The sequence below is a fragment of the Aulonocara stuartgranti genome, assembly GCF_965226115.1.
Source record: "Aulonocara stuartgranti genome assembly, chromosome: 19".
Lineage (NCBI taxonomy): Eukaryota > Metazoa > Chordata > Actinopteri > Cichliformes > Cichlidae > Aulonocara > Aulonocara stuartgranti.
The window spans coordinates 8,187,209-8,199,034 of NC_138955.1; the positions used below are offsets into that span (position 1 = coordinate 8,187,209).

Sequence of the window (11,826 nt, forward strand, 5' to 3'; positions counted from 1 at the left end):
CAAACAAACTAAAACAAATCTGTAATGTTTCTGGCACATTTTAAATGCTTTTTAAACATATACAGGAGCAGAAACGTTTTAGTCATAACACGGGGAAACGGATTTTTATCTTTTTAAGCAGCGGTTCGCCAAACGGAATCCTTCAAGGAATAATTTCAGTCATACTTTAAAAAAAAAAACAGGACTGAAAAGAACATTATGGCTGAATTTAGATCTTTTTTAGTACGTGGTATTAATTGTGATTATCTGCTTTATTAATATCATTTTCTTTATCACCGTTCCACATCCGTAGTTCTAAAACGACAGTCATTTTAAAATCATTCAGACAGATGGCCCACTGTGGGGTTAGGCAGTGATTGAAATGTTACACAAGTACATAACACGGTGATACCAGTCATATAAAATGTCTATATGTTAAATGAACCCTCTACTAAGTTTAAAGAGCAGTCATGAAGTTCCGTGAAACCCCTCATCAAAAGCACTATCGAAACATGGATCCACGGCATGCGATCGTGGAATAATTTCAAATGACGATAACAATAAGAAGTGCAAGAGGCAGAAAAGCTATTTTGTAAAGTTGTACATTAGTGGGAACACATCGCTTATATCGGGGAAGCCAATCACTTTGAATACATTTCATAAATTTTGATGAAGGATTAAAGAAAAAGCCTTTAACCAATAAAAATGTACGCACGTGGCCACGTGTATATATATATATATTTTTTTTTAATAATTAAATATGCATAGCATTTTTAAAGTAGACCAGTTGTTTACATCTGCAGGTACGCAAGGCGTTTATTTATTTATTTATTTTAGGTTAGGTCACTAACACGTTGCATATGGAGACTTACCGGGCATTTGACCCGCTGGGCGTTATTTAAAGACAAAATGCAAAGTTTCACATAGTGAAAAGGGGGGAAAAGCGCAGTGAGTTGTCTTTATTTAAAGTGGAGGAGGAGGAGGAGGAGAGAAGGGGGGGTTATCCAAGGTGTTTGAGACAGATGAGGGAGGTGGGGGTCGTGGAGGAAGGAGGAAGGAGGAGGCAGAGAGGGTAAATTGGGCGGACACATAAAAACTGCAAGGGGCCATAGATGCTGGATCATTTGAAAGCCTGCCGTCCTGCGCGCCGATCGCCCTAGTGAGCCGCACTGGAGACGAATAAGAAGCCCCGCTGCAGAGCCCGAGCGCCGGCCTTCACTCCTCTTGTCCGTTCTGAGGTGTCGCTAAAGGATTAATGAGCCAAAAAGGCGCATAATTTCTCCTTTAAGGCACATTTCGGCTTTTTTTCGGCGTTACGCCTGGACTGCCTTACACCTTCCCTTTCATATTCACTTCATTCGAGGATACCTGTACCTCTACTGATGGTAAGCGCTCACCAAACGACACATTTAGACTACACACATCAAAGAGTCAACAGCGAAACTTAAAAAAAACAACAACAACAACAGCAACAACATACAGACACACACATCTTTGAGCAAGAGAGGCTCTCGCTGAAGTGTTGTTACTTTAAGTTTGGGTCTCTCCTTTGTGCGCATTTAAGCGACTCCGCTGAGAGTTTAAACACCGTTCCGGGATAAATGCGCGAGAATAAATGGGCATAAAAAACACTCACAGCGCGCGGAACTCATTCAAAAACCGATATAAAAGTGCATTTTGGAACGAATGGCGCTGTGATCATGGCCAAACAAGTAACAGGTTATTGTGCCCGAGACTTGAGCCGATGACAAATCAAGATGAGGTCATGTCCAAACACAGCGTCAGATTTTGCTGTTCTGTTTTTTATGTCTTTCATTGAAATCGCCAGCGTTGCGCACGTGTATGCATTTTATAATTCAGTTTAACACTGATTAAACATCTGTAACTGCTTCTTGTCATCCAAGTATGAAGGCTCGTATGAACGATGGAGGTTGACAGATCAGAGATGAGCGATAATGAAAATAAGTTGGGGGGTTTCTCGCAAAAGATTTTACCGCACGGGTTTTGAACAATAATTGACGCATAATTGCGCCAGGTGACCGAGCTGATGTCCAGTAATGACATAATGCTTGCGAAAACATGAAATGCTAATACATTACAGCTGCAGAGTCTTGCAGATGTGAGTCCGGTTTGTTGTCCACTCACGTGTTTTTCATCTGTTTGCAACAAGTCGTTGTAAAGATAAATCCTGTCATTTAATCCGGTAAAACTGCAGCAGGGAAAATTGCGGCCTGCGGACGCCCGGTCTCCTTGGCACTCAGTTTAGTTTGCAACTCAAATTCATCTCGTGAACTGCAGAGGAGCAGAATGGCCAAATAAATTAATTTTAGAATTACTTTTACACACACACACACACACACACACACACACACACACACACACACACACACACACACACACACATATATATATATTATATATAAAGAAGTCACATGTCACTTCTGGTGATGGCTTTAATTTTTTTCGGTCATTTTCCTTGTCAGCCTCCGTCTGATTGTTCTGGGTTTTCCGTTATTAACGCACAATTAACAACACACTTTTTTTTTAATTTAAAAGAAAAAACGTGCCATTGACACTTTCCTCTTTATTTTTCAATAAAAGGAAAAAAACCCGACAGGATACATCAAAAAATCCCACACACCTCATCTTTTCCCTCAGACTTTTTGCCTTTCGTTTATAATGCCAGAGAAACATCATTGTATGTTGTAATTTCGAACTTGAGAAATTTAAAAAATATCCCAACCTGCACATAAAATATAGAATTTTCTTAGGCTGACTGGTTAAATATTATTATTTAGCTTTGTTAATTTGGTTACTACAAAGCAAAAAAAAAAAAAGACAAGAAAAAAAAAGAAAAAGTGTTTGACATTTGGGGTTGTGTGTGTGTGTGTGTTTTCTTTACCTATTGCTCATTCCAAGAACATGGCATTATTTTGGGACTACCATTCAAAGACATAAATGTCTTCTAATTATACAGGCAGCAACCGGAATTAAGCATAGACATTGCCACTGATCAATCAATAAGTAGAACCCTGTGACTAAAATGATAAAATCACTGTTCCACAGTGACCTGTTGCTCTCCTCCCTCTCTCCCTCCCTCATTCCCATCCTCCCTCCCACCATCACTGTCAAATTCCTCAGGAAACACATCTGAAGAGCCATGTGCATAGTCTGATCACATTATCTCTGGTCAGAGAGAGACAGAGAGAGAGAGAGAGAACGAATGAGAGAGGCCAAGGGGGATCAAGCAAAGCCAAGGGCAGTTTGACTGCTGCAGCCTAATTGCAGCCTGGTCTGCAACGGTTGCTGCAAAATGTATTTCTGTCACTTAGTGGAAAGCTTTTCTGTGTGTCCAGCTTTGTTTTATAATCTCATGTTGTTTTCGTTTGTTTGATTGAGAGGGCAATAAATGACTGCACGTTTATGATGAGTGCAGAGGTGTGGGTGGCGATTTTTTTGCTGCTGTTGTTGTTTTTTTAAGAATTTGGTGTAAAACTATTTCTTATCGCTCTTGGTGAAAACAGGCCAGTAAACACGAGCACACTGGCTTGAGAGACACAGAGCTGAGCGTTACTCCCTGTCTGCCTTACATCTTCTTTCATCATCATCACACCATTTTGAGTGTCTGTCTGTTTTAGCCTGCAGCTTTGTCAGTGGCTGGTTACAGTTACAAGATGTTCTGTATGGTCAGTGTTTTTGAGTGCTATGAATCCCTGTAATCATGGGAGAGGCCCTCTCTGTACAATGAACGTTTGTTGTCAGAGATGTACACACACAGACTCTCTCACACACACACATTTATCCCCTCACCCCATGGGTAATAGAGCTGATCATGTTCTGAATCCTCCTCACTCTTTTTGCTGCAGTTCTCACGAACATGCAAATGGTGGCACACACTTATGCGGACACGCACGTCAATGCATGCGCTGCGTTTTGCAGTCGTGCGCGCGCACACTGCATGTCACCCTCTCTTCTTGCACAGTGGATCTTGTGTCATGACCGAGAAAAGGAGGGTCAAACCGAGGTCAAAGTCTAATACCGTTAGGGAAATAGATCCTAGATTGCATGTATAGTGAGGCATGCAGGAGGCAAGTTAATCACATAGATATGAAGCCAGGCATGCTAGCAAGCTGAAAAACACAAACTGTATGTGACACACGCACACACACGCAGATAGAGTGTGAGCTAATATGCTTCCTCACTGTGCAGTAATTCTTGGTTGTGCTCCAGTGGAACAAGATCCAAATGATGACCGAAGCCTTGTGTCACTTTGGAGTGTTTGTTCCATGATGCTGTTGTTGTGGTCACTTAAAATTCAGTAACCTTGTTAGTGCGATTCAGCAGCACTTAACACTTCAAATGAGGTGTACAAACTGAATCATTTGATCCATGTTGTTCTTGTTAAACCTGCCTGTTAAAGCTCTGACTTTTCCCTTTTTGGAAAGTGGTTCTTTTTTGTGTGTGGAAGTGTTATATATATATTTTTAAATTAGTCTTCTAGAAGCACATTCTGCTCAGTATATCATGCGTACATCAGTGGTGAATGTACTACTGTATGTACAGTGTTATCAAAGTAGAGAAGTCCTGCCATCAGAGTCACAACCGATGCGAGCTCTAAAATGGAAGAGAAGCTCTTCTAAGAAGAATCTGTTTAGTTCCTTGTCTAAAATAGGTCAACTCAGTCGCTTGGAGGGGTAAAGGCTGAGTGGGTTTTCAGTTTTAGTAAACCAACAGCCCTCTTATCTTGAATAAAGAGTTTGCTAATTGTGATCAGACTTGTTTTGTGCTCTGTGGGTTCTGACGTTTTTCTGTTGAACCTGGCGCTAATCAGATTTTTAGCTTGTCATTAATGTAAAGTAGGAAGCTGCTTTTCAAATGGGTGTCTCTGAAATAGATGTAAGCATTGAATAAGTTGTATTTTCTTACCAAGGTGGGTGTCAAGCATTAGGTATCTGCTGTCTGTGTTGTAGCACATGCCTACTTACATTCCACTTACAGCAAATAGCTAGCTTACCCACCAGCCAAAATGATAAGCCTTAAAGAGACACTGGGTCTCTCTCTCACCAATAAACACACACATACACAAGCTCCTGTGCTACTCTTTGAAGAAATGCCATGTAACAACCTCAAGTGTTTGCAAGTGTCAGTTCACAATATCCCTGTGTTTTTTGCCTTCATCTTTCAGGAACAGGGTCACTTCAAAGTTCTCCTGCAGCCACCCAACGCCACCTGACATTTCCTAGAAGAACGGGTCCATTGCCTGCTCCCAACAAACATGGACTGTTTCCCCATGCTTTATTTTCTGTCGGTAAGTAAGTGGGCCATGCCATTTAAATTTGCGGCATGTGACACGCTGCTAAATCTTGCATCTCCCTTCTCTCTGTCTGCTGACTCACTCATTTATGTGGCGTCTATCCAGACTTGGACTGAAGGTCCCTAAGGGGTGTTGGGCGAGCCACGTGCCTGAGGAAGAGCTTTTTCTTATAAGTGTGTGGCACAATGTCCCAGGTTTGGGCCATGGTTTGTTTGAGCAGAATGTCTTAAGACCGAGACTTTTTATCAAGTTAAGAATTTGCTTAGACCCCAGGGCTGCCTCTTTTATTTGTCTAATTATAGTGGAGGAGACAAGGAGGAAGGGAGATAGTGGGGAGGAATGGCCCTGAGATTCCATTCAAAAAAAAAAAAAAGATGGGTTCTTGAGCTAGCTGTTTACCTTTGGAGGATAAAGATAAACTCTAAATGGTCTATCTGATCGGAGACTACTTTACTGTAAACAAGGCAGACTGGACTATTGAAACTAATTAGTCTGCCTTTAGTGGGAACATTTATACAAGAGAAAATAATGGTGTTTTGGATGGAGGGTAAGACAAATCTTATAGCTGCCTTTATATCTGCTCTATTTAGCCCTTTTTTTAATCATTTATCTTCCTGTTCCATCTGCTGCTCTCACCAGAGACATCATGATTCCTGGTAATCGAATGCTGATGGTCATTTTAATATGCCAAGTCCTGCTGGGAGAGAGCAACCATGCTAGTCTGATACCTGAAGAAGGAAAAAAGAAAGTACCTGGCCTGCAGGGTCGTTCGGCCGCTCAAAGCCATGAACTGTTGCGGGACTTTGAGGCCACACTGCTGCATATGTTCGGCCTCAAAAGGCGGCCGCGGCCCAGTCGTTCAGCCACTGTGCCCCGCTACCTGCTGGACCTTTATCGGCTACAGTCGGGTGAGGCTGAGGAGGCCGGAGCGCACGACATTGCTTTTGAGTACCCAGAAAGGTCAGCCAGTCGGGCCAACACTGTGAGGGGCTTCCACCATGAAGGTAAGCAAACACATGAACCCCAGAAAAACAATTTTAAGGAGCACAAAACTGAAAGAAGGAATGTCATTAGTAGGAGGAGAGATGATAAATACAAGTGTCAGCACACAAACCATTACACCACTCTTACAGCAAGGTCGCTGTTGCCAAGCATTCCAATAGTTTTGGTGGTAATGCAGTGCGCTGGCATGGGTGAGGTTTGCTTAGTATTCGGGGTTTTAAAAAAAGCACATTTCCGACATCCCTTGAAACATGATTGTAAGAGTGCTCCACCCATCTCACCATAACCAAGGAATCTAAGGATGTGGTCACCAAACACTGTCTACAGAGGGGCAAAAAAAAATCTGCTAGACAAGCTCTCAAGAGCCTAATTTGACAAAGCTCTGTGTGTTTGGTTAGCAGCTGAAGTAAAAGCATACCTCCATATTACTGACTTACACTTCTCACCCCACCCAGGAGAACACGGCTTTAAAAAGCCCGTTCTTGGACGGGAATTGTAGTGTGCTCCTCTCTCATGTCTCCAGTTTATATGGAGGGCTCTTTTAGAAGGACCTTCTTCAACGTACAATTATCTTTAATGCTACTCTGCAGACTTCTAAATAAAGCCCCTACTGCCAACAATGTGGGTGCTGAGAGCAGATGCTCGCAACTCTTTGGCGAGATGGAAAAATGGCCTCAAAAAGCTGGTGTGATAGACAGCGTGGAACATTAGAAGGGTTTCTGTTTATTGTGACTGATCCGTTTTAGTATCAAATGCAGAGGTTTCTCTGGGCTTGGAGAAAGTCCAGTTTGAGTGATCTGTGAAACGTAAGCTTAGTTTGAAAAGATAATGTGTTTGGAAAAGAAAGAAAATGATGTATCACTGTTAGTCAGCAAGGAACTCAATTGTACCATGGATAACTGAGAAAACTGGGAATAATTTATGGATAGAGAGGGGAGTGAGGAAGTAGGGATGAGTCAGCCTTGCCAGACGTGTTGCTAAGGTAGCGCACGGCCACATGAACTCAAATGGTAGCGTAGCAAGGCTAGCAAGAAAAGGAAGCGCACCACCGCTAGTACAGGAACTTCTGCATATGATGCAATGTGAACACGCGCACATGTGTGCTTGTGCATCGGTTTCTACTCCTCTACAAGCATTTACCCTTCTTCTGATTTACTAAACTATGTTAATAATATGCTCTGAAGCCTTAAGAGTGGCAGTTCTCGCTTTCATGGCAGCGCCATTGTGTGATGGTATGACTCAGTTAAATGATCTGTCCAAAACATAGGGAGGCACTGCAGCCTGCAGCAGATGGATGATTATGTGAAGAGACATGTTTATAGGCAGGTTAAACTGTGTAACCTCTAACCTTGAATTCAGATGGCACGTTTATTGACTGGGTCTAATTGATGGCATCTCTTTGTTTTACATAAGTTACGAAGTGTGTTAGTGCCCACTTCAAATCTGATTTGGTTGAGGATTTGAATACGCACCGCGTCTTCTCGCAACACCTCCTTTCCCACCGGCTTCAGATAAATGAGATTCTCCTGTACTGTCTGACTCCTTAATGATTATTCATGATGAAAATGATAAATGTCTTAAGTGAATAAACTGCAGAGCTAATCAAAAACACAGCAGGTTTTAATAATGAGAACCACCTGGGTAAGATTAGGGCCTGGGTGTGAAATAACAGGGGTGGATTGAGCAGGAAAATAGTAGACACAACATTCCTTTCCCCAACAATGATGATCTTGCCAGAAATCTGCAGACTGTGCGTGGAATAGGGAGCCTCCACTGTGTTTATACTGTAGCTGTGGTACGTTAATCACCACCCTCCTTGTAATGCATGTTTCAGCAAAGTGCTCAGAGAAAGGCATTGAAAGAAGGGCAGGATAATCCTTAAAGATAGATAAGAAAACACGGACGATATACATTTATATTCTTGAATACCCTGGAGGCCTTTCAAAGTAAACATATTTCCAGTGTACAAAAGGATATCTTTATACAAAGAAATGATTTTATATCTAATCATTTTTAAGAAAGCATACAATGCTTGCACAGTATACAAAAAAAAACTGAGTGCACCCCTGTTCAAAATCCTTTAAATGTGATGAGTCAAAATAATTCCAAAAAATCCTAAATAATACAGCTGAAGTACAATACACACCTGTGATCACTGATAAACCTAATACCCGAAACAAAAAATGAGTATACTTGTGATTTCCAATTAGGCTGCATGTATTTACTGTCTGTTTGAGCCTCTATATGAAAAAAGAATTGCCAGAAGAATTGAAAAAATATGATTGTGAGACTTCACAAACACACTTAAACGTTCGTAATTAGGGGCTATAAACCACCGCTACAGCCACAGTGCCCACCTCCTAAAATGACACCAGGGACAGAGAGCTGCTTGCACAATCTAGCATCAGACTTGTCCAGAGAAATGATGCATGCCAGTAAAAAACAAAAAAAGAACAAAACAACAACCTTGCTGGCTCTCCAGCACAGATCTGCAAGACTGAACTTGGTGCATATCGCAGTGATGATTTTGGGAGCATATTATTTGGTTAGATAAATCCAGGATAAACAATTTCTGGAGAAATTGCATTGTAATTGCTGAAAGTTGCTGCAGCCCTTCTGCACACGCATCCAGCAACAGGCTGGGATCAGAACAAACCGTTCAACCCTGTGGTTAGTGGACAATCTTACTTTACCGCCTGAGCCATGGCAGCCACAAAGATATTCACCAGAGTTCTTCATGTTTAACTTTCTCTGAGTTTGCTGCACAGAGTGCCATTAAAAGAAAAACACATAAGATGCTTAAGGCATACTAATATTGATCAGTCATTTAAACTGCAGTCGGCATAAACCTGAAAAAGCAAAGACAAAAAACTACAATGCACTGCTATCCTGCAGGTCTCACTCTCCATCCTAAGTGCGTTCCCAACAGATAAGCACAGCACTTTCCGCTGAGTAATATTTAACTGACACGTCAAACCCTTTTGTTAAACGTGAAAGCCTTTTCTAACCCATTCATCTCCGACATACTACCACTGTTATCACTGCTGTCTTCATACAACGTTACCTTACCTGAGCAGGTTAGAAAGATGTGACTCGCCAAACTCTGCTATCACATCCTTTGACTCTCAGGGATTCCTCGTAGGTTTAGTAGTGACACTAAACAACAAAGATCCACCAAACAAAATCACCAAAAACATTGAAAGACTGATGTGGTGGGAACCAAACTCGGAAATCTTTGCACCCTAAAGTGACACTTTGATGCCACATGCGCTTTTCAAAGAGCTGTCAAGGTGCCTCACTCTTTAACTTTACAACTTCGCATTTTGTTGAAGAACCTGCATTTGTCTGAAGAAAAATCGCATTCTGTCTGCTTATTGTGGTTACTTTGCAGAAAGATGCTGGAAAAGTGCTGCCTACCCTAGCTTCAAAACCTAGTAACATTCATTTCATCCTGTCACTGGCAACTGGCAACTGGCAATAACAGGATTATGCTAGAACTCACTGATACTGATATAAATATTACAGAAAAAGTATAAAATGTAAATCTTGGTAGTCAAACATGTAGTGACTTTTGATAACATATAAAAGTAAACATTCTGCTGTTTAACTGAGGAAATGAGTGTAAACTTGTGCAATTTTGAATCAGGATATTGCACATATTTTGTACCCTTGCTATTTTTGCCCTTGCTCAGGATGTATAAGTCTATTTTACATAGTCTCAAAATTATTGAGTTTCTTAGTTAAGCTTGCAGTAAATATTTTTTTTTGCTGTATTTCAGAGCACATGGAGCAGCTACATGAGCTGGATGACAGAGGACCCATGCCCATTCGTTTTATGTTTAACCTCAGCAGCATCCCAGAGGACGAGCTTCTGTCTTCCGCAGAACTGAGGCTCTACCGTCATCAGATTGATGAGGCCATTGCTGATGCCATCTCAGACGACCAGGCACTTCACCGAATAAACGTGTACGAGGTGCTCAAAGCCCCCCGACCCGGGCAGCTTATCACACAGCTACTGGATACGCGGCTCGTGCGCCACAACGCGTCGCGCTGGGAGAGCTTTGACGTCAGCCCCGCCGTGCTGCGCTGGGCTCGTGAACGACTTCCCAATTACGGGCTGGCTGTGGAGGTTCTGCACCTCAACCAGACTCCACGCCACCAGGGCCGACACGTTCGCATTAGCCGCTCGCTGCACCAAGAGCCCGGTGAAGACTGGGAGCAGCTACGCCCCCTCCTGGTAACCTTTGGTCACGACGGAAAGGGTCATCCGCTGACTCGCCGGACCAAGCGCAGCCCGAGACAGCGGGGCCGTAAACGCAACCGCAACTGCCGGCGCCATGCGCTGTACGTGGACTTCAGCGATGTAGGCTGGAATGACTGGATAGTGGCGCCTCCTGGTTACCAGGCCTATTACTGCCACGGGGAATGCCCCTTTCCTCTGGCAGATCATCTGAATTCAACCAACCACGCCATTGTTCAGACACTGGTGAACTCTGTGAACAACAATATTCCCAAGGCCTGCTGTGTGCCAACAGAGCTCAGCGCGATCTCCATGCTCTACCTAGATGAACATGACAAGGTGGTCCTTAAAAACTACCAGGAAATGGTAGTGGAGGGCTGCGGCTGCCGCTAACGCACAGACGTACTAAAGTGTGGGCTTGGACTGCGGCACTGAAAAAAGCAACACGGGCGCTAACAAATCGGAAGGTCTTTACTCCCAAAAATGTTCACTTGGACCCTTATTTATAACTTTTATGAGATGTATGTTTGTCTCACTTTTTTTCTTTGACTATATCATATATTTTGACAAAATATATATTTATATCTACATATTAAAAATAAATAAATAAAAATAAATCCTTATTTTAAACATAAAAAAGCTGTACAACTTTTCATAATGTACATTAGATTGTATAAGGTTTTGTTTGTTTGTTTGTTTTGTTTTGTTGAAAAATAGTAAAAACTCTAAAAAGTAAAGTTTATTTACTGGTAATATTTATTGCTTTCATATTATATATAGAAAAAAATAAACAAAAATATGAATTGCTTCCAGTAACACATTCAGTAATATCAAATGATGCATCCTTTGTGTATTTGCATAAATTAGAGCACTGAGTGAATTTGTTACAATGGTGAATTGTATTGGCTTTAATTAAGACGTTCGACATCAATCTGATTATTTTGAAAAGGCCCTCAAAACAAAATCATAAAGGTAAAAACGTCATTGTAAAGTATATGTAATAGAAACAAAAAGGAGTTAATAAAAACTACAATCTGACCTTAAATCTCCCATTACTTTTGTAATTTGGATTTAAACATGAGGCTGAAATTTCTCCCCGTGGCACGTTAATTGCGGTGTAATCACTTTTTACTAAAACAAAAGAGACGAGCACAGAAATCTCTCTGTTTTGTCTTTGCCAAATAAAAGAATGTTTGGCTTGTTATCTGGTATCTCGCCAGCTTTCAATGGATTGCAGCTCATCAAAGGAAGAGCAAAAACCAGCAGAAAAACTGCTTCTGCATCTTTTTAA

At 41.7% G+C, this 11,826-nt stretch overlaps 1 protein-coding gene across 1 annotated transcript; it reads left to right on the forward strand.

The window, feature by feature from the left end:
- Positions 1–1,065: 1,065 nt before the first annotated feature.
- Positions 1,066–11,573, forward strand: bmp4 (bone morphogenetic protein 4). Its single transcript, XM_082516465.1, has 4 exons — positions 1,066–1,364; positions 5,165–5,287; positions 5,933–6,297; positions 10,075–11,573. The coding sequence occupies exons 3-4, from the start codon at positions 5,940–5,942 to the stop codon at positions 10,926–10,928; spliced, it is 1,212 nt and encodes a 403-aa protein (XP_082372591.1). The 5' UTR covers positions 1,066–1,364; positions 5,165–5,287; positions 5,933–5,939; the 3' UTR covers positions 10,929–11,573.
- Positions 11,574–11,826: the final 253 nt, after the last annotated feature.

Excerpts from the sequence above, each read along its gene's own strand:
- bmp4 (XM_082516465.1), top strand. The coding sequence starts at position 5,940 with ATGATTCCTGGTAATCGAATGCTGATGGTCATTTTAATATGCCAAGTC. Across the intron at positions 6,298-10,074 it reads GAGGGGCTTCCACCATGAAG|AGCACATGGAGCAGCTACAT; the intron begins GTAAGCAAACAC and ends GCTGTATTTCAG.